Here is a 23,391-nt window from a genome sequence, read left to right on the forward strand (position 1 = left end):
GTTTAAGATGCTCAATTATACTTCTTTCATAATACAAATTAAAAAAGTTATAAATTTTTTAAAGAAGTACTCGAATTGTAATTTTGTGAGATTAGAAATTCAAGAGGGGTAGGTTGGATTGTAGAAAAGAAGGGCTGTAAATAAGGATGAATCGGGTGTTGGATGAAACTGATCGAGCCATTTGGGTAAGTTAAGCTGCTCAAGTTAGTTGAGCTAGATAAAACATGCCGAGTATGCCAAACAAACCAAGTATCCTTGCTAGGCACACTAATTTTCGCTCAAGCTCTAACATGCCAATCAAGCCAAGAGGACCATGATAAGTTGCTCAATTTGGTCAAGTTAATTGAGCCAAGTGGCCCAAGCCTATCTCGTCAACTTATTTCATCTAATGGTAAACTGATCGTGTTGATCAAGCAAGCTGAAACTTAAAGTAAACAAGCAGAAAGATTACACTACTTACATTCATGTCACCATATTTATCCACAACTGTCCAAAGTATCATTGATCTTAAATCTGTTTGTCGTGTACTAAGTTGATTTATGTCCTAAAGTTGCCATCTTTCCCCGGCTGCACAATCAGAAAGAAAGAACAGCAGACGTCACAGCATTCCTTAGAATGTTTCTTAAGAAAGGGAGGATGATTACGTGAGAACCTTTAGAATGTGCCATGTGAAAGAAGAAAAATGCCATTAAATAATTGGAAGTCATTGTACGGATTGAACACTTGTAAGGGCAGTGAAAGCGGTGGAGGTTCAACAGTGATGGAGCAGTCAGCAAACCACGGCGTTGTACGTGTCTACGTCCGGCTGACCACCAGCGACGGTGGTCCTTCATGCGCCTTCGTGATCCCTTACCTCCACGATCTCATTCCCGATGCTGGCACCTTTATTGCCGGCGTCGACGTGGACACCGTTACCCTGTATGCGCACGCCAACTGCCGCCTGTCTTGCAGGAAATCAGAGTCAGAACTTATTCGTGATCTCTGATAAATATACAGGAAATGAATGGAAAAAAAATGTATAGCCGATGTGTTTCTCGCATCTTCCAGGTACACCTCCACTCCTCATGGCATCTCCTGGACCTTGACAAACAATCCACTTGATCATCCATGCATGTTCATGTAGAGAGGTACACAAGCTTTTCTTACTGCTTGTCCAACAATCCACATTTTGTTTTACTTTTATTTTTTCAGTTTTTCTTTTCATTTGTTGAGTCTAATCCTATATTAATTTGCTTTCGGATTTGATTGATAAGCTGACTTAGTGATGATATAAGATTCAATCTAATTCTATTTTTTAATTAAGTATGATATCATGTTGAATATTCTAAAGTGCATCCTATATATTTGTTTATGATATGCGTGGAAAATCAGTGAAGAACTATGATCGGTGATTGTATCTCACCTTTCTTTTACTTGTGCGATTTAATGCATAGCTTAGGTCTTTCTCCAATGCTTCAAGCTCATCTGCGTTTAGCTTTGAAAATTTTCTCTCTTGTAATCTGCCAAGAAACTAGGATAATTTTAGATGGCATTCATTGAATCTTGGTATCAACATGGTAGGAAATACGCCAACCTTTTACCAATCTCCAGCAATTTGGGATCATCTCCTAGACAAGCAATTTCTTCATGACTCTGTTGTTATAATGAAAGCAATTAATATCGCAATAAGAAAGTAAGGTGAGTATAACATACCCTGCATTAGTTCGCCACGTTTGTGATGCTGAAGACAACTGAAACAAATTTCAGTAGAAACTGAAAATATAAGACCAATGATCTGATATCTATATATATATATATATATAAGTTAGCAGATATATATTAGTTATGACACAACAGTATTCTAGTATTATGAGTTCAAAAATTTGAAATCTATATAAGATTCCAAAAGAGTAAGATTGTTAGTTGACACGTTTTAGAAGCTAAAATCTATCTATAAAAATTTTGCTTATTTAGAAACCGGTGAAACAACATTGAGATAATTTAGGATTAATTTATCAGAGTGAGTTCCACAGTTTTGGTTGCTTTTGTTTGTTTGGTCAGGACATCTCCCACTTTGGGATCTACTAATAAAGAGACATTTTATACTCTTAAAAAAATTGAAGAATTTGAATCAGGTTGAAAATTAGAAATGTTGAGTACATCAGTCAAACTACCACTATCCTAATGGGACCAATCAAAACAGATCACCTTGGTTAGATATTGGTGCTTTCTTCAAAATGACAGGAAACATTCAATCATATAAAAGCACAATAAGCATGGCCTCAATGAAGATAAGTTTGCCTATGGTATAAGTCAACTGTCATTCATGCTCATGATGTTTAGGGTATAAGCCATATATTTTAAGTTGATATATATGGGGAACAGCACATCTTATTCTATGGATATGATATTTACTTTTCCATTGTCAACAATGACCGACTTAAAATTTTATATCCAATGTTTGAGATCAAATAATTTGGATTTTCAGGCCATTGTTTCTTTTTGGCCCATGTTCCTAGTTGGACCAGCAGCAACTAAATACCTTTTTGATTCATGTCAGTTTTTTTAGTATCTATCTACTTCTTGCACGTCATGCATAAGATTTTTTTTTTTTTCTGTTTTGTAATCTTGATTCCTCTAGCAAGTAGTTACCTCTTCTTGCTAAAATACTTGGAAATAAATTGAAAAGATTCTTCTACATCTGATGTCTAGTCTACGGTCTGTCTCAATTGTGTTCTACAATGCCATTATGGATCTCCATTGTTCTGTACGACAACATTATGCTGCCTTTCAAGGTTAGCAGCCACAGAAATACAAGAAAAGATATCATCCCTCTAGAGTCTAGAGTTATTTTATTATTTAACCAAGAGAGTTTGAAAGAGAATAAGACGAATATCAAAAGGGTCAGCCTCAATTGTGTGCTCCATTGTCACTAGACTTTGTCCAATGAGTTTAAATCTAGCTCAGATTTAGATAGGGACCAATTTGTCCCTCTAAAACCATTTTGTTCCAAAGAATATGAGATCAAGAGTGGATAGGCATAGAGAATGATGAGCTAGAATTGATGGACTGCCTAATTCAGACCATGCCAATAGAATTTTCAAATATCCATTTTCTCCCTGTCGAACAATGGTCAAATGGCTTCTCATGGTAGTGTTGAGTTGCTGCTAAGCTCCTCAAATTTATTATTAAACCACGGAATGGAAAGGAATATGATGAACATTGGGAAGTTACCTGAGCGTTAACATCAAGTTTGTCAACTGTTTTCTCTGAATCCACATATTTCTTGCTCCGTTCCATTGTGCTCTCCAGACTGAACCAAACAATATAGTCTATCAGCCGCTGTACAATGTAAATAGAGAAGAGGGTACTACAACAATTTATCATAATATGACTAGATTTCTCCTTTTAGTAAAGTCTTGTTATGTATAACTTGGAAAATCAATAACTCTGTCAAGTATTGAATATTATTCATATCACAACCTTTCAGGGATTGTAGAAGTATGTCAAGGTTCCAATGGTCATTTATTTTGTCAGTTATAAAGGTAATTGGTCTCAACTTTTATGATTTCTAAAACAATATCCGCACCTAAGTACTCTCTTTAACATATGCTATTTATTATTATAATTTTTCCATGAGTATAGTGGGTTTGAATAACTTTATATTACATGCCTACTGAACCATGTTTCTCCAGTCAGAACTGCATAAGTTTGGCAGCAAGAAGACATTAGAAACATCAATTGTTCACATGGCTCTAAGCAATGCCAAGAGGTACTGAACACTAAATGCCCTTCTGGATGCCATAATATCGTTAGCTTTAAATTATTTATTGTGCATTGAGGTTTTTTTCCTTAAAGTTCTAAAATTTATTTTTTTCAAATCCTTCTGAGGACATGCATCCCATGTTATGTTGCCATGCCTTAAAAAAATCAAACCTTTAAATTCTCTCTTTGAGATCAGTATCCAGTTTGCCAATATAATACAGCATAATTTGAACAGTCCAACCATTGTATCATAAACAGCAGCCTATTACTCTCAGTGGGCGTCTTATTGATTCATCATCTAATAAAAACTCAAATTAGCTTAATATCCAAAGATTTCATGTGCTAAAATTACATTCAAAGTCTACTTGTAGTAGAACATATGTAACAAGACACCTGTTCTATAGTCACCTCATTGTAGTTTTACTACTACTCTGCAAGCGTTGATAGACTCATGGTGTATCTGTACAGTGAAGTGTAATTATCTTTCCTTTCTTTTTCCCTTTTTGTTAAATATATGCCTTTTTTGTTTTACTTTTCTGTCATTTACATTTTATTAGAGGCAAACTTTTCTCTGTGTTTTGCTTAACAAACTAACTCAGTAATCATATTTTGACATATTCAAGTCAAATTGATACATCTCAAGTGGCGGGATAAGATACATGTAAAGCAATAGCATTTAGTTGGAAACAATAGGTTGTTATTGTTTGTGGTGGCATCCCTTCAATAGGTTGACCAAAGCCTATGATTCATCATATACTTCGACGAGCAACGTGCCATTATACCACTCGTGCACCCTGCACTAGCAATGTTGTTACATTTATCACCTCTCTTTTTATATTGGTTTCTTGTGTTCCTAGATGATTGTGCTTATATATGGAATAACGATCTTAAATAGCTCAATACAAGGTAGAAATGATCTGGCACGGCAACATGCATGATCATTGCACAATGAAGCATTAGAAGGGATGATAACTCGCCAACTCCAATAAATGTAAGAGTTTCAAAACTCATTAGATGGTTATCTAAGCAACTTATATGTGACAAATTTGAAAGCCAAGCAAGCATCAAAGCTTAAAGTTTTCAAGGGGATGTACCATATTTAGTGGTGTCAATGGAGATGAATAGATAATAGCCGTGCTGATCACATGGGCTCGCTTTGTCTTTTTCTTTTTCATGTTGTGGCCAGCATGACCTAGGTTGGGTCATGCCAGGCACTAACAAGATAAGACATTTTAATCTTACTCTATAACATGGATGTATATACAATTTATAATAAAACCTTAAACCTTGTACTAACGTAGGACTAAGCCAACTATACCTATAAATCCAATACCTCTCATAAGACAAAGCAGAAATGCATGTTCAACTTATTACATAAACAAAACTAATGAGCAAAAACATATATTAGACGTGATGACCGGAAACAATTAATGCTTCATTTGGTCTGTAAAGATCTAGAAATAGCTGATGAAATACACAAATTGTTGGGTCATGAGCAGATGAATCAACAATGTCCACATTGGCGCAAGGTATGAATATTGCTGGGGGCTATTGGATTCAAATAGTGGGTGGCAGAGATAATCTTGCATTATTGAATGTCCTAGTAATGAAGGCAGGCAGTTGGGATGTGAATTGTGGCTAGTATTGTCAGTTCTCCCCATTGATTGGTTTCGTCATTACTTTTAAATCTTTAAAGGGAGAGTTAGTGTTTTCTGATCCCCGAGGTCTGTTGGACATGCTTGGTGGCTAGAATATTACCAAGCTATCAAATTGTGAGAAATGGATCTTCGTGATAATACTTGAGTTATCTGATGTCTTAGTAGTGAGCAGAGGTTGAACTTCATGAGTGCTTTTATCATTGCTTTCTTATCCTCAAAGGGAGATCTACAACTTTATGATTAGTAGGTGAGATAATGTCTTCACCCTCTTTGTATTCATCACCATCATCTTCATCCTCATTAGAGTGATGAAGGATTGCAGTGGCAGTGAAGACGGCATTCAAGCAGACTTGAAATTTGAGCAAAAGTAAAATTAAAAAGACACTCAAAAGGAAAAAGTGTAATAGGGAAAAGAAGAGGGTAGTTCAACGCTTCAATTGTAACCATGAATGACACACAAAAGGATAGTTGCCCCAAATGAAAAGTGAAGAAAAAAGTGGGGAAATATGGAAGAATAAAAGCAGGAGAAACATGCGTCTTTGCGAGCAACTTGGGATGATACATCAACGTCCAACAAAGAAAAACAAAAAAAGAAAAGCCAAGAAACAAGTACAATGTTACACAAAACCTAGCACTAATGATCATGATGGGGTGTTGTCCAAGAAAGAAGAAGAAGCACAAAGCCCTAAAAGCATGTACCATCAAGCACTAATGGCAGTTCATGACAGAGTAGCTTCAAGTGATGAGGAGAGACTCTAGCACTAGCCAAGGGGAGTTTTGCACAACACTAATGATAAATTCTCCCCTAGTTGATGAATTGCTTGATACAATTACTAGCTTATCAAAATCATTGAGGAAGGGCAAAAGCAAGACCAAACACTTAGAGAAATTAGTTTTAACTTCATAGGATAAGATTAGGGCATTACCACCACCATGTGATGAATCACATGAAAATGAACAACTTCGAATTGAGGATCTCGAAGTTTAAATTGAAGATCTCAAGTCACAACTAGTGAACTTAAGTAAGCCCCAAGAGAAGTTTACCATTACCTTAAAAAGCTATAGCCACTCAATTCTGGATTAGGTTACAATGTAAAATTTAAGGAAAAGATCTATTCATCGATTAGCATCACAGGTCAACTTAAAGTGAAAAAACATAACAAATGGACCAACTTGGGTAGGTAAAAAGGAAAAGAACATCTCTAGAAGATGGATCTCTAAGAGGTATTTTGTAACCTTCATGCTAAATAATATGCTTTATATACATTTGCAATTTGTATTAAATAGACAATAATAAATTTATATGCTATTCATGCTAATGAGAGTGATTCATGAGTGGTATACTATGTTTATATGCCATGATTGCTTATATAATATGAATTTCTATCTGTATGGAATCATGATGGAGTTTATGGTGGACAGATAAATGATGCATGATAACTTTTGTATAAATGTAATTAGCATGCTCACATAGCAAAATTTGGGATAACACCATTGACATCTCACATTAAGCTTAAGACATACTATTGTTCATGAATTGAAAAATGCACACAACAAGTTAAATGTTAGGATGATATTTTGGTCCATCATGTTATGATGCATTTATTTGGACTAGAAGTATCAAAATTGTAAATAATTATGCAAATGACCAATCATGGAAAAACATAACAAATGAACCTATTTGGAATGAACATTAAAGGCAAAGAACATTTATAGAAAATGGATTTATATGAGATATTTTGTAAATTCAGTTGGATCTGAACTTTATTAGTTGCCCAAATCATCTAGATGCCAACTATTGGGGAGAATGATTTATATGTTATTCATGCTAATGCGGGTGATTCATGAGTGGTATACCATTCTTATATGCCATGGTTACTTGCATATACACCACGCTTGCTTATATAATATGAATGTCTACATGCGATCTGCCTTAGCCTACTGGAGTCATTTTCTATTGGGAAATCTCAAACCCTATGAAGATAATGGTCAATGAATAAGAGAAAGGCTATTAAATCGCCTTTGAACCTTTCTAAACACCTTAATGCACTCTGTAGTACTCTACAATTAGATAAACACAAAATATATATCATTCATTGTTCGTAATGTTAATTGATTAGGATTGTTACAAGTGATGAATCTTAGTGGAATGAACTCTAGGCAAGAGAAAAAGTCTCTAGGCAAGAGAAAAAGTCTTAGAAGTATAGAAGCTTCTTGGCATGATAAAGTCACAAAAGGATGGAGGCTTCTTGGGATGGTGAAGTCACGGAAGCATATAGGCTTCTTGGCATAGTGAAGTCCCTGAATCCTAGAGGTTTCTTGGTAAAATGAAGTCTTGGAGGCACGAGATGGCTTCTTAACATGATGAAGTTCTGGAGACATGAGGAGTCTTTTAAGTTGAGGTCAATCGAATACTAGGTTCGGATGAAATCTTGGTAAATCAAAGTCAACTTATAATGGGGGGAAAAAAAAAAAGAAGTCCTGAGACATGGGATTTCTTAGCACAATATGAATTCAGCCTTGATATGATTAAAATCAGAGTTAGTCTGGTGAAGAGAAATAGCCGATTAATGAAACTAAAACTACAAAGTTATGGTTTGATTAAATTTAGAGTTTAGAGCACCGACCGATATGGATCTGCAGTTGATTGATGGCATAGTTAACTGATGGAATGGTGTAATCAACTAAATAACTAGAAACTATGAAGTTTAGATTTGGTCAGATTTGTGGCATCAATTAATCGACTAACACTATTAGCGATTGACTAGTGGAACACTCGACTAAGCAGTCACGTTAGGTATCAATGAAAGCAAATACAATGTTTCTCTTTGATTTAATTTATTTTGCGACCAATCAACTAACAAGTCGATTGGTGCATCAACACTTGACTGAGATGGTAATATGAGTTGACTGATGTCAAACTATGCTTTCTTTTTAATAGTGACCTATTGCTTCCCCACATAATAATCCTTTCTTTTTAATAGTGAATAATTTAAGACAAAATGTTCTAATCCTAAGATTTAATTTAGAAGTGAAAATCTTTATTCCACCATACCAAAAATTAAACTTAGAATAAGTTATTATCTCGAAACTAAAATAAAGATCTAAAATGAATAAGTCAAATAGACAGAGCAGTTGACCTAATTTAATTGATGAAGAGAGACCTTGCATTGGGATATGGATGGAATAGTCTATCAAGGGGAATCAATCAGACTAGTCAAATTGAGTAAACTAGTTAGTTAGGAGATTGGGCAGAATAGATAGGCCACATATTAATTGGGAGTTCTAAGTTGAGTGAATCAATCATGTTGAATAGCTAAGTCATATCAAGTTGGTTGAGCGGGCTTCATACGCCAAGCATGCTAATATAGCAAGTTAGGCTTGTAAGCAAGCAAAGTAATCAAGTCAATCAAATATTAATTTATAATATTGATTTTTACAATGCAAGTTGATTTGCAATTTAACTTATATTATGTTTTTAAAGGAAGATTACAATAGAAGGTATTGTGGAGAAAAAGAAATGTTTTTTGATGAATAAATTTATAGAGTTTTTTAATTGAAGATATTAAACTTTGAAAAGCAATTTTAGTAATAATAATAATAATAATAATAAAAGGTGCCAAAGGTGGAGCGACTAACTTTTTATATTAACTATGACAGGAAATTTTTGATAGATGATATTAACAAAGTTACTAAAGCTGACTAATTACTTAAAAGATAAAATTTTGAAAGTTGATATAGATGCAAAAAAATGAATATAATGTGTGAACTTGGTCCTATCAAAATTAGGGGGTAAACAAGCTAAGTTGCTCACGAACTATTTGAGTCTCGGTTCGAAAAACTTCATTGAAGTTTGTTCGATTAAGATAACGAGTCGAGCTCAAGCCTGATTTCAAGCTCGAAAATATTATTGAGCCAAGCTCAAACTTAACAGTATTATATATATATATATATATATATATATATATATATATATATATAACTTAAAAACAAAACAACATCGTTAACTCGAGCTTGGTTTAACGATATGAAAATGATATGCTAACGACTAAGCTCTAACTAAACTCATTTAACTTTTAACAAGCTCTAGCCATTTGCGAACTATTTAATTTCATTACGAATCAAGCTCGAGTTTAAGAATTAAAGCTTGAATCAAAATCGAACTCGAACTCGAACCGAGCTTAAGGAAAAATCAACCAAGTCGAACTCGAACCTCTTATTGTTCGGCTTGATTCAATTACACCCGTAATCAAAATATGATTTAGATAATCTATCTAGTCCGCAGCAAACAGCTAATAGTAAAGACACATCAAATCCGTTTATGGTTGGAGCTTTGCCAAAAAGCCCATGAGGGTGAATAGACCTACCATAAAGGTCTATCTAGTCCGCAATAAACAACTCGTGATAAGGACAACATCAAAATTGTTTATGGTTAGGGCTTTGCCAAAAAGCCTAGGAGGATGCATAGGCCAACCACAAAAGCCTATTTAGTCCCCAGCAAGCTGTTCGCAGTAAAGATACATCAAATTTGTTGACAGCTAATCACTTGCTAAAAGTGACTTCATGAGACTTGGATATGACATCAGGCGATCCTAGACTCATGACACAGGAGGAGGTTGACAGAGATATTTGGAGTCATTGGTGGCTCACGGACATATGATAGAGATACACGGCATGGAGGGTGTGGAGGCATATGCTGATAGAGGATGTAGTACAGAGCATGGATAGTGATGATGCGAAGACATGAGCAGTATGGACAGAGATCATGGACAGTGCTGATTGATACCTCAACTTCGATACCTCATATGGGGGATGAGTAGGCAATCAACATGCGTCGTAGAGAGAGTGAGAGATGGTACACGAGTTAGCATATGTACGCGACCGTGATTCTCCTTCCAGATCTGACAATTCGTCAGATATGACATAAGAGGCTTCGTGATTATTTTGTATGATTGTGTACATTTTTATGGTACATATTTATCTTTTCATAATATATATATATATATATATATATATATATATATATATATAATATCTCAGGCATTTATTTCAGAGGAGTGCTATTAGGATTAATCATAGATAAAAGAGGAGTGCTGTTAGGATGATTGATGTGGTAGAAAAAAAGTATATTTAAGTAGTTTTATTACAAGCTACTTACCTATAGAGAAATATGGACAATGTTGTAGCAACATTAATAAACTCACTAATTGTGCTAGGCACGAGTTGGGTTAGCTTGGATCTGGATTGTTTAGGTAAATTTAGATCATAAGATCCAAAGGTGTGGATCACAATCTTAACTATCCTGATTAGAATTATGAATTGTGGTTTAAAAAAATAAATAGCACAACATTTGTTGCCCATTTTTCAATTGCAAACTATTGCCATTAATGGAAAAATTAATTGATCGATAACTCTTACTAAATTTAATCACATAGGATCATAATGAAAGTACCAACAATGGGCAATGACCATTATGAGTTATTTACCAAAGGTCCTAACTATCTTAAATGGAAGTGTTATAAGAATGCCAAAAGAATCTACAAATGCATGTAATAATCCCATAGGATCATAAAAGGAAAAAGGATGTTAAAAGAGGTGTTTCATGTGGTAGATGAGAGTAGGGACCTTATGAGATCATGGAAGAAAAAAGAGTTGCTTTAGGGACATTAAATATAGAAGGGACACAAAGTGCAACATGGAAAGAGAACAGATCACATAGATAGGGGTAGTGAAAGGGGTGAGTGATGGAAACAAATTGATCAGTCTTGTGAGATCATGTAATGATGGAAAGCAAAAGATCTTTAAAATTAAAAGGAGAAGGCAAATAAATCATGACTATTGGTGCAATCCGGCCGATCATGATTGATGGAAGGTTTTAGGTTTTGATGTTTAAGTAAAGAGTTTTAGGGCATATGTTGTGCTTGATATATGTATTTGAGTCACACAAGACTCACTAAATATACACATTGAGATGACTTAACATGGGCAACATTAGTGAGTACATGGATGTGTAATGGCTCGAGATTCAAAGAGATTAAACAAGGGTGACATCCGATAAATCCTACAAGACTCAAATACAATATATATCCTATCTTTAATCCTTTGTCCAAATTAAGGTTTAAAATTTTAAGCTATGTCAAAATTTCAAACGGGATCAGAAAAATACACTATATTGATACAGTTTTCATACCATATCTAAATATATGTGATAATTTATAAAAATATTTAAACTTATTATACATATCTATTTGAAAATTTAAATTATTTTAATCAATCAAAATATATAATTAAAACATAAAATATTTAAAAAGTAAATGAATTCTTAAACTAATTTATTTTAAAAAAAATAGAAGTTTTTATACTTTTCAAGTGTTTAAGAATAATTTTAAAAAATTTATTATTTTTTTAATATATAAGCTTTCAAATTATTATTAATTTAAAAGTTCCTATTTTTTAAAAATAATTATCAAAAATATTTTAGAATACATTTTATATATTTTTTAAAATATTTTAAATTTTTAACAATTTTATTTGATTATATTTATTTTAATTATTAATTATGTAGGAGTTCTCATACTATAAGAATAAATATTAAAAAAAAAATAATTATCTAAGATTTGAAATATGAAATTTAGGAACGCTCAATAGAGATAGTAGATACGATAATTAGAAAACAATTAATATTTTATGTATATAAGAGACAAAATGGGTAAGGGAGAAGATAAAAATAATAAAGAATTAGAGTTTTAAATTATGAAAAAAAAAAACAAAACCAAAAATATATTAGATATTACGGTAAATAGTTTGTTAAATGATGAAATAGTATGGGTAGTTAGAAAGGGGAATGGGATTATAATTCATAAGATAGAGATGACGAAATAAACTATTAATGTAATTAGTTTATATGCACCTTAAATAGGATTAGAGGAATATATCAAATCTAGATTTTGGGTCGACTTAGATGAGGTATTATATTATATTATGTCAATTTCGAATCAAAATGATTTTAATAGAAAAACTAAATGGGCATGTGGGAGTAAAAAATAAGGAATATAATAGGGTGCATAAAATTATAGATTTGAAAAAATTGAAGAAGAGAGAACTATATTAGATTGACCTTATATTAGTTAATATGTTTTTTTAAAAAAGCAAAACAAGAATACCATGTTATGTTCAAAAGTGGGAATAATAAGTTGTTAAATTGATTTCTTTATGGTTAGAAAGAAGTATAAAAAGATCTGTAAAAATTGTAAAGTTATATTTGAAGAAAACTTTAATACACAACATATATTAATAATTAATAATGTTGGACATGCACTTCAAGTAGAAGGAAAATGTGCAAAGTTCCTAGAATATGTGGTGTAAGTGGAAAGGAAAATATATTTTAGGAGAGATAAGAAGTACAAGTATTAGGAGAAATACATAACGACTTAAAGATAATATGAGATAAAATTGTATAAAAATTGTAAATAATCATCAAAAGTATACTCGATGAATCCAAGAAACATGCATTACCAAATAAAAATCTTAGTAGTGAAATAAAAAAGTACAAGAGAAATAAAAAAATGAACAATTTAGGTGTTATACACAAAACAAAAAAAAACTTAAGAAGAGTATACAATATCCAAGCAAAAGGTCAAGAATGAAAGAAAATTATATACCAAAGAAAGGGAATGGACATTTATAAAATAGTTAAATTAAGAAAGAGATAGACAACAGATTTTATCCAAATAAAGCGTATTAAAAAAAATATAATATGCTATTATTAAATAATGAGGAAATAAAGGAACGATGATAGAGATAATTTTAATGAAAATTTAGATGATCAATTTAATTTAGATAATTTAAGTAGATCAAATAAATATAAAAATTTAAATTTTTATCGTAAAATTTAAATTTAAAAATAAAATAAATTTTAAATGGAATGTAAAATGAAAAAATAGTTAAACTATAAAATGAAAAAGTAGTCAGACCATATGATAATCCGATAAATAGAAGTATAGAAGTGCCTAGGGAAATAAGATATCAAATAATTTATAAAGTTATTCAACCTGATATTAAAAAAAATCTAATTAATGGAGAGTAAGCACTTTAGTTCCATTATATAAGAACAAAAGAGACATATAAAATTGTGTAAACTATAGGGGTTTAAATAATGAATCAATACCATGAAATTTTAAGAAAGAAGAATAGAAAAAATCTTAAAGGAGACCACGATGATTGAAAAATAATTTAAATTTATATCTACAAGGTCAACAAAAAGCTATACATCTTCTTAGGAAATTAATTGAAAAGTATTAGGAACAAAAACAAGACTTACATATGGTATTTGTCAACTTAAAAAAAAAATTATATAGTAATTACATGAATTTTTTTTTAAAAAAAAAGAGTGGTTAGCATTGCATATATTGAATTAATTAAGGATATGTATGAAAATATAACGACAAGAGTAAAAATTTTAGGCTAATTGATAGAAATGTTTCCCATAAAAATAGGGTTATATTAAAGATTAACGTTAGATCCCTATCTTTTTACATTAATCATAGACGAACTTTAAAATACAGTACCATGATATTTGTTAATTGTAAATGATATTGTTTTGATAGATGAGAGTGAAGAAGTAAATGTTAAATTTGAATCTTGGAAGAAAATGCCAGAAGTGAAAGGTTTTAGGCTTAATAGAGTCTAGATAAAATATGTAAAATTTAAATTTAACAATATTAGATGTAATAAGATAATTATTGTAATTAAGAATTTTAAGTATTTAAAATCTTTTTTTATAAAAGATAGAAAGATTGAGAGAGATGTGTTACATAAAATACAAACAGGATGGTTGAAATAGAGGAGAACGTTAAATGTTCTTTGTGATAGTAAAGTATCTTTAAGATTTAAAAAAAAATTACAACAGAACGATCAAACCTGCTATGTTATATGGAATTGAATGTTGGGCTATAACTCAAGCATATAAAAGAGATGAGGGTGTTAAGGTGGATACACGGGCATATAAGCAATAAATAAAAATATTAGATAGAAAATCGTAATTGTACCTGAAGAAAAATTCCTAGAGATGCATTTAAGATGGTATGAACATATGCATACAACCAATAAATACTCTAATTAGACAAATAAAACTATGACAAATATATCCATCAAATAAGGAAAATAAAGATAAAAAATAAACTTGATTAGTAACAATAAAATAAAATAAATTTTATTTAAATATAAATGATAATGTAATAGGGGATATAACTCATTAACGTAGAAGGATTTATACAATCAACCTCACTTAATTTATTGTATTAATTATAATAATTTTAATTAATACTTTAATATTTTCTATTTAAATTGATAAATATTAAATGGTTAATAAATATATTGTTGATATTTTAAAAATTAATTAATTAAATATTAATTTTTAATCTATTTAATTAAAATGACAATAAAATTGATATATAATATATTATTAATATTTGATTAATTAATTAAAATCACATCAATTTTAATTAAATTGATATGTTTTAATTGAAACATGAGTTTTTTTATGATTTTAAATTTAAATTTTTGTCGCTGCTCTCACTTCCTCCCCATTGTAATTTTGATGATGATCATTGATGATTAGCCAATGGTCATTTGCAGTTGCGCCCTTTTACTCTTAACTATAATTTATTAGTTGGGTTGTCATTACTCCGAAAAAGAGTCGACACTTGTTGTTGTAGTGTTTGTTCCTTATGGCTCGTCTCTAGTAACTTCTCATTGACGCTCGCTACTAAGATCCTTAGTTTTTAGCTTTTATGACCTCTCATTCCTCTTGAGCTTTTATAGCTTCTCATGAGTGTCACCATCAATGTTTCTTCTATGATTTTGTGTCTACCATGAGCATGCGAGTTGTATGATCAACTATGAAAGTCTCGTGCAATACGACCAACACAAGTGTGTCAATAGAGTTTTAGTGTTGATCTTGTATTAGATGAGTAAACCTCCTTTATCGAACAACAAGCGTCAACCTTGAAAACACGAATCCAAACATTAAAAGCCTTGATTGATCCTCATCACTTAAGGCCTAATTGCATTAACAATTTTTTCTTTTTTTGTGTTTAGAAATATGCAACCTCTGATGAACAATTTCTTGATCACTTAAAGCATAATTGCACTATCACTTTTTAAATTTTATTAATATGTTTAAGCTAGATAAATTAGAAGGGAAGCCTTGGTGTAATAGTAAAATTGTTGTCGTATGACCTAGAAGGTCATGAGTTTGAGTTTCTAAAATAATCTCTTGCAAAACACGATAGATTGCATATAATAGATCCTTACTGGAACTCCATATTGACGAGAATTTTATACACCGAACTACCTTTTTATGTTTAAACTAGGTAAACAATGAAATAAAATTGGAATCTAAAATAGACTCCCTCTACATTTAAGCTTGCCTAAATATATAAATTTTAAGGTTTAAATTTTCATTTTAGTCAAAAGAGGAGAAATTAAGTTTTCTAAAGTAGATCTCATCTCTTTTCCTCTTACATCCATCAAAAACATCTTAAATGGAATCCTCAAGCTTATTTGGACAAAATCAAGTTAAAAGTTTCAATGTTGAACTTTCATGTCTTAATTAAGTTAATTTCACCCCGTTGCTAGGTTAATTGCTCCTGAACTATACTCATGCGCCAAATTCAAAATACATAAAATTATACAAATTTCTAGACAAGTTTGCAAGAACATTAGTTTTAAGGCAATTTATCAGGGAAAAGTATTTTTTTCCATGATAATTCAAATTAACTTGTCGAAGGGGGTAAAGTTGTCATGTGATCTATAGGTCACGAATTTGAGTCACAGAAATAATCTTATGCAATGTAGGATAAGACTGCGTATAATAGACTCAATATGATTTGACTCTTCCTCGAAATCCCACATTGACAGGAGTTTCGTACATCGAATTGTCTACATTTTAAATTTAAATTAACTTGCTCAAATTTTAAAAATTTACATAAACTTTCAGTTATGTATTAACCATGTAATGTTTTGTTTTGAAATCTTATGTTTGGTAAGAGTTACCTTAAGTTTTTAAAACATTAGATTATATTTTTCAAAATAAATTTTCAAGGAAGATCTTAGAATGAACAATATACTATAAATACATTGATTTTCTCTACAATTAGTCAATAATTATTACATTTATAATTCATCTAAATGCCTAAAGCATTGTGCATCAATAGTATTACCCTAGCATCTCACATTATATTTAGGTTCCTAAATACAACAATGAACTTTTTCCTATGTTTATATGTGAGATGTAGATCAAAGTGTTTCTAACTTAGATAGGTGAGCATTCAATTCTACTCAATCTAAGTATTAAGTTAACTATGCATTATAGATATTGATAGAAACCATTATCATTGACTATATAGGTTATTCTAAGAAGCAAATATGAATTTGGATGCATTTTTTTTTTCTTATTAGTTTTTTCCAAATATATGATTAAACAAGAAATTACATCTAATAAATTCAGATAGGAAAGTTCTTTACCTAACTTACCATGTTTTCTAATTCAACTCCCTTTCATTTCAATTCTCTTTTACTTCTTCCTTGGAGGAGATTGATGTTGGAGTTGTAAGATTACAAACAAAGTTTCACATTAAAAATATATGAGAAAGATTATGGGTTTATAATGAAACGATATATTCATTGGTACGAGGCTTTGAGTAAAATCCAAAAATAAAAACTAAGATGGCTTAAGATCAAAGTGGACAATATCATACCATTGTATTAATATCTAAATTTCTTCAGTCCTAAAATTGGTATCAAAGTCCGGACTGTCAGAAGATCTAATCGCCAACTATACACAAGAGTTATGCTCTAATCGAACTATATGAGTAGAATATTAATCTCAAACAAAAGAAGTGGGGGCTCCCGTGTCTGGATTAAAAGGACCGGACACCAGACAGAAAGCCCTAGTGGATAGCCAGGCAGAGAAGCTCTAGTAGTATCTATACAAGAAAGACGTAGTAAGTTAGTTGGACTGAGGGGCAAGAAAGTCCTAATAGATCGATTGGATCAGAAGGCGAAAAGACCTAGTAGGTCGATTAGACCGAGGGGCGGGAAGACCTGGTGGGTCGAGGATCGAACGTCAAATGTGTTGGTTCAAGTTGGTCGACTAGAGGAGGTGAATAGCCCAACGAGTAAAGTTACCACTTCTCTTGCTTTCGAACTAATAAGAAACACATATTAATTAATTAAAATAAATAACATAAAAAAGGAATAAGCGACCAGAAATTTACTTGGTATATAAGCAAAGAGTGAAAGCGCACTAAAGATCTTTATCATTGAAGGTGGATAGCCTCTTACCGAAATTAAGAATATAGTCTTAAAACATAATTAAGAATTGAAAGTACAAGTGTGCTGTCTTGAATCTCGAGTATCAAGGCTTATTTATAGCCACTATGCTCGAAGTGACCATTTGTTGGCGTGGCAACTTCCGAATGCCTGGAAGTAATTCGAGCACGTGGTCGAGATCAATTCACTTGGCAATGGCCCACCCAATGGCTCTGGATGACTTTTCCGGATTCAAGCGCTTGGAAGCAATCCAAGTGTATGGAGTCTGTTGATGTGGTCGTCGTCCTCATCCGTTTCGATAACAGGATTCTGATGTGGCCACCCAGTCCAGCGCCTGGAATAGAATTCCAGATTAACCATTCTTTGACCTCCATTCGCCTAGGTGATTGTTCGATCGTCCGAAGTTGAGCTTATTCGAACTCAACTCCGGTCTTCTTCTTGAGCAGGCCTCCTCCCGACTTCTCGTTCCTCGGCTGCACCGAGTTCGTCGATTCTCTTCCCGTGTCATCTTTTTCGCTCGTTGAGTCTTCAACTCAACATCTTATGTTCCTAAGCTCTTAGATACCCGACATCATAACTACATAGGATCTAACTTAATCGGGTCGATCACATCAAAACTATCCTGGAATATTTACAATCTCTCCTTTTTTAATGTGCATCAACCCGAGTTAAGATTAGGATAATGAAAGAACAATTGATTAAAAAAATATTATACAATTCTCTTCCTAAATTTAATCCTCATAAAATCTCTCCTTTTGATCACATCAAACAATAGAGTAAGGATATAAAAACAAAAAAATATATATAGAAAATCTAAAAAATTTTCTAGAGTTGTTTACATTGGATCTAAGATTTAAAATTTTTATCAAAATTATTTTATAAACGAGAATAATTTTTAAGAATTTAATCTAAGATATACCAAAATAATTTAAATTTTTAAAAAATTATCAATATTCAAGTTAATATGATCATAAATAAAATTTTCACGAGTTATTTTATAAATTAAATACTTGAAAATAATTTGATTCATCAAAATAATTTATAATTTTTCTGAGCATAGAAAAGCTAATATTTATCTACAGAAAAATCAAATAATTCAAACATCAATGTCTGAAAATTTTTAGCTTAAAAATTTATTTTTTTGATAAAAAATTATATAACAATCAAAAAAAAATTATGTTATAAGATAATCTATTTATGCATCACAGAAAAAATTTAACCTTAAGAAAATTTGTAAAAAACTATATGAAAAATATTTTTTAATAATAACTAAAATAAATTAATTTCTAACGTGTAACTTGAAAAGGCTAAACAGGATTTCAGGATTTTGAAACCAAATATAGATTTTTACCTACTGAATTTATCAAAAAAAATTTAGATATTTTATTTTTATAACTTTTATAATTTGACCTATATGATTTTTTAAAATATCAATTTAGTCCTTCATAATATCTAATTTTTGACCTTGGTAAGAAATTTGAATATATAGAATCTTTTCCTAATATCAATGTTTATATTTCTACGTTTAATTTAAAATTTTTGACCTTTATTGTATCAAAATCTTCTAGCAGACATGCATAATTTTTCTTGAATTCCTAGTTTTACAAAGTGATTTACTTAGTATTTTAGTAGCTTCATATAACTAATCGAAGGATAGAAATTGTACCTCATTTACCGTATCAAACTCGAAGGTAGATGCTCCCCCTTCATCAATGAGTGGTTGGTAGCTTCAATCTTGAAAAGATTTTATCGTCTTCAAGTACATGGATGGTTGTTAGCGCTACTCCAATGATTTCCTCATACTCGAAATTCTCTTATAAAAATTCATAGAAGAATCAAATTCTTCTTCTTTTTATTTTTCATAGAATTTCAAGAACTTTTTTTAAAGTTCTTGAGTAGCATTCTCAAAACGTGGAATTCGACTTTTCCATTTGTCATAAATTTGTTGCACTGGATTTTAGTCCAACGATACTCCTTGAATTATTTTCCATCTTTACTTTTCGGCACTTTAAAACCCAATTTAATTAAGAGCATTATATCAAAATCAATTTGAAAATATACCTTCATTTGTCATTTCAAAAATGCGAACTCTGGTGGGTGGTGATCATCTTCTTATTACTTTAGTTGGCAGTTAGTCCATCTAAAGCGGTTGGACTCTAATACTAATTATTAGTTCGAGTCGGTCGGCTAGAGGGGATGAATAACCCTGCAAGTAATGTTAACACTTTATGTTAACACTTCTCTTGCTTTTGAACTCAGGAAAGAACGCACATTAATTAATCAAAATAAATAACATAAAAAGGAAGAGATCAACAGGAGAGGTTGTTAATCTAAGGTAGTGTAAGCACACTAAAGATCTCCTATGTTGCAGACGGAGTAATCTCTTACAATAATTAAAAGTACATACTTAAAATAAAATTAAGAATTGAGAGTACAAGTGTGTTGTCTTGAAATCTCGAGCATCATGTCCTATTTATAGCCACTATGCTCGAAGTGATCGTTCGCTGATGTGGCGACTTCCGGACGCCTAGAAACAATCCGGGTGCCTATACTTGATCAAGGTCGATCCACTTGGCAACGGTTCATCCAACGGCTCTGGATGACTTTTCCCAATCCAGTCGCTTGGAAGCAATTTAGGCGCCTAGAGTCTGCTGATGTGGCTAACGTCCTCATCCATTTCAACAACGGGCTTTTGACGTGGCCACCCAATCCAGTGCTTGGAATGGTAAACTTCTAGGTTTACCATTCTTTGACCTCCATTCGCATGGGTGATTATTCAGTTGTCCTGAGTTAAGTTTATCCGAATCTAACTCTGGCTTTCTCCTGGCTTCACGTCCCTCGGATGCGCTGCGTGTATTCTTCTCGTCCATCGGTGTACTCTTCCGTAGCTCTTTTTGTCTCTCGGATGCACCAAGTCCATCGACTTTTCTCGTGTCATTTTTTTTTGCTTGCTGCGTCTTTTACTGGACTTTTTGTGTTCCTAAGCTCCTGCACACTTTGACATAAGATATCAAAACTACATGACCTAACTTAACACGGTTAATCACATCAAACTATCCCGAGATACTTATAAAACGGATAGGCTTTCGCTTAGAAATTGTTGAGGCTGCAAGGTTGCAAACAAAATCCTACATTAAAAATAACAAGATCATGAAATTATAAGGGAAAGATATCTTTATTAGTATTAGATCTTTTGATTAAAAACTTAAAAATAAAAACCATGAGGGCTTAGACCAAAATGAGTAATATTATATATTATAAAGATATCTAAATTCCTTTAGCCATAGCAATTGAGACTTCATATCAATTTACATGAAAATAATGTTGGTCCTACTTCTTTCAATCATGAGGAAAACATCTCATCATCCCAATGCTCTTTAAACTTTTTCTCTTTCCCTCAACCTTTGAATTTTCATTTTTATTTTTCCTTCTATTTTTTTAAACCTGCCAACATTGATCCAAACCCGGATGAAAAATGACAAGGATTGCATGTCAAATTGCCAGGTATCTTGGATTTTTAAAAAAATATTTAATGAATGAATCCATCAAACTATTGTACTAATGTAAGGATGTCTTTCCTTATACCTTGGCCACCTGTAATAATGACTAGTAGTCACCCGTGATTTACCTCTTCCGTGTTGGCCTACGGACGGGTTGACTAGGGCGCTGGAGACGAGCGAATCGTCTTTTGCCATATGATGTTAGGATGTTTCCAGGAAGGAACATATTGCAATGCCCGACTATAATATCTTAACAAGAATCACATCTCAACGAGAATTTGAGTATAATATTAAATATACAAGAGTTCTCACATCGAGTAAGCAATAGAACAAATATTATAAAAAAAAAATAATTGTCTAAAATTTGAAATATAAAATCTAGGAAGGCTCACTAGTAAGCGGGGAGAAGAATTAATATACAAAAGACAATGTGTAGGAAAATTTGGATTTTTAAGTTATGAAATACAGAAGGAGTAGTAATTCTTGTCGATTCATAAAGGATGAAATGACATGAGTAATTAGAAGGAGCACAAGATTATATCTCTCAAAATAATGATGAAAAATAATTATTAATATAATTAGCATACATGCACCTCGAGTAGGAATAGATGACCATACCAAATTTAAATTTTAGGAAGACATAAATAAAATATTACAAAATATTCTACCAATCAAAGTGACTTTAATAGATCTAAATGAACATGTAGGAGTAAAAAATGAGAAATATGATAGGGCATATAAAAGTTATTAGTTTGAAATAAAAAATGAAGAAGAAAAAATTATATTAAATTTTATAATAGGATGTAACCTTATACTAACTAATATAATTTTTAAGAAAAGAAACAACACTAGGTACGTTCAAAAGTGGGAATAATAAATCAAAATTTGACTTTCTTATAGTTTTGAAGAATAATAGAAAGATTTGTAAAGATTACAATGTCATCCCTAGAGAAAACTTAACTACCAGTATAAGTTAGTAGGGTTGAATATACACTGCTCTACAAATTAAGTGGTGGAAGTTAAATGATGAAAAATAAAACAATGAGAAGATGAGAGTACAAGTATTAAAAGAAATATACGATTCAAATATGACATGAAATAAGATGATATCAAAGTTGAAAACAGTAGCTAAGAGAACACTCAATAAGTCAAGGGACGTGCACCATCAAAATAAGAATGTTGGTGGTGAAATGAGAAAGTATGAGAGAAAGTAAAGAAAAAATGAACAACCCATAAGTTATTATATACTTATAAAAATGAGAAAATTTTTAAAAAAATATATAGAATAGCCTATAAGAATGAACCTATGCATAAAATTTTTAAATGCTTATATCGAAAATTGAATTAAAAAAATGACATTTACAAAATAGTTAAAACGAAAGAAAAAAGATGAGATCTTATTTGATCTTATCAAATAAGATCTATTAAATATGAATGCAATATAATACTAGAAAATGATGATAAAATAAAAGAGCAATGTATTAAATTTTAAATAAAAATTTAAGTAACCAACTTAACTTAGGTAATTTAAGTATGTCGAATAAATATAAAATTTAAATTTTTATCATAAAATTTAAACTTCAAACTTTAAAAGTAAAATAAACTTTAAATAGGATACAACATAGTAGAGTAGTTGAACTTATTCCGATAGAGATATGAAAGTACTTAGGGGAATAAGATGTGAATGACTTACAAAGTTATTCAACTTATATTAAAAATATAGAAAATATCTAATTAGTGGAGGGTAAGTACTCTAATTCTCTTATATAAGAATAAAGAATAAGTATAAAATTATACAAATTATAGGGGTATTAAACTAATACGTTATACTATAAAACTTCAAAAAAAGAATAATTGAAAAAAAAAATTAACAATACCAAGGTAATCAAAAATTAATTTAGACTTATGCCTGAAAGGTCGACAATAAAAGTTATATATATTCTCAAACAACTAATCGAAAAATATTTGGACAAAAGCAAGACTTAGAAAAAATAGAATCATAAGAAAAATTATATGGAAAATTCTAGAAAAGATGTTGTAATAACATATATTGAACTAATTAAAGATATGCATGAGAATATAATGACAAAAGTGAAGACGTCAGATTGATTAACTGAAGTATTTCCAATAAAAATAGGGTTATATCAATGATCAAC

At 31.3% G+C, this 23,391-nt stretch overlaps 1 protein-coding gene across 2 annotated transcripts in view; it reads right to left on the minus strand.

Moving 5' to 3' along the window:
• Positions 1-431: 431 nt before the first annotated feature.
• LOC122018964 (MADS-box transcription factor 51-like) overlaps positions 432-23,391 on the minus strand; it is a 46,647-nt gene continuing 23,687 nt past the window's right edge. The window contains exons 2-5 of one of the 2 annotated variants that reach the window (XM_042576456.1): positions 3,214-3,292; positions 1,574-1,632; positions 1,403-1,499; positions 432-940 (exon numbers count right to left, since the gene is read on the minus strand). In XM_042576456.1, coding sequence (XP_042432390.1) covers positions 830-940; positions 1,403-1,499; positions 1,574-1,632; positions 3,214-3,292 — 346 coding nt within the window. In that variant the 3' untranslated portion in view covers positions 432-829. Of the gene's footprint in view, positions 941-1,402; positions 1,500-1,573; positions 1,731-3,213; positions 3,293-23,391 lie in introns of those variants that run through there. The other variant, XR_006121964.1, reaches the window with a different exon arrangement.

Source organism: Zingiber officinale, chromosome 9A (genome assembly GCF_018446385.1).
Source record: "Zingiber officinale cultivar Zhangliang chromosome 9A, Zo_v1.1, whole genome shotgun sequence".
Classification (NCBI taxonomy): domain Eukaryota; kingdom Viridiplantae; phylum Streptophyta; class Magnoliopsida; order Zingiberales; family Zingiberaceae; genus Zingiber; species Zingiber officinale.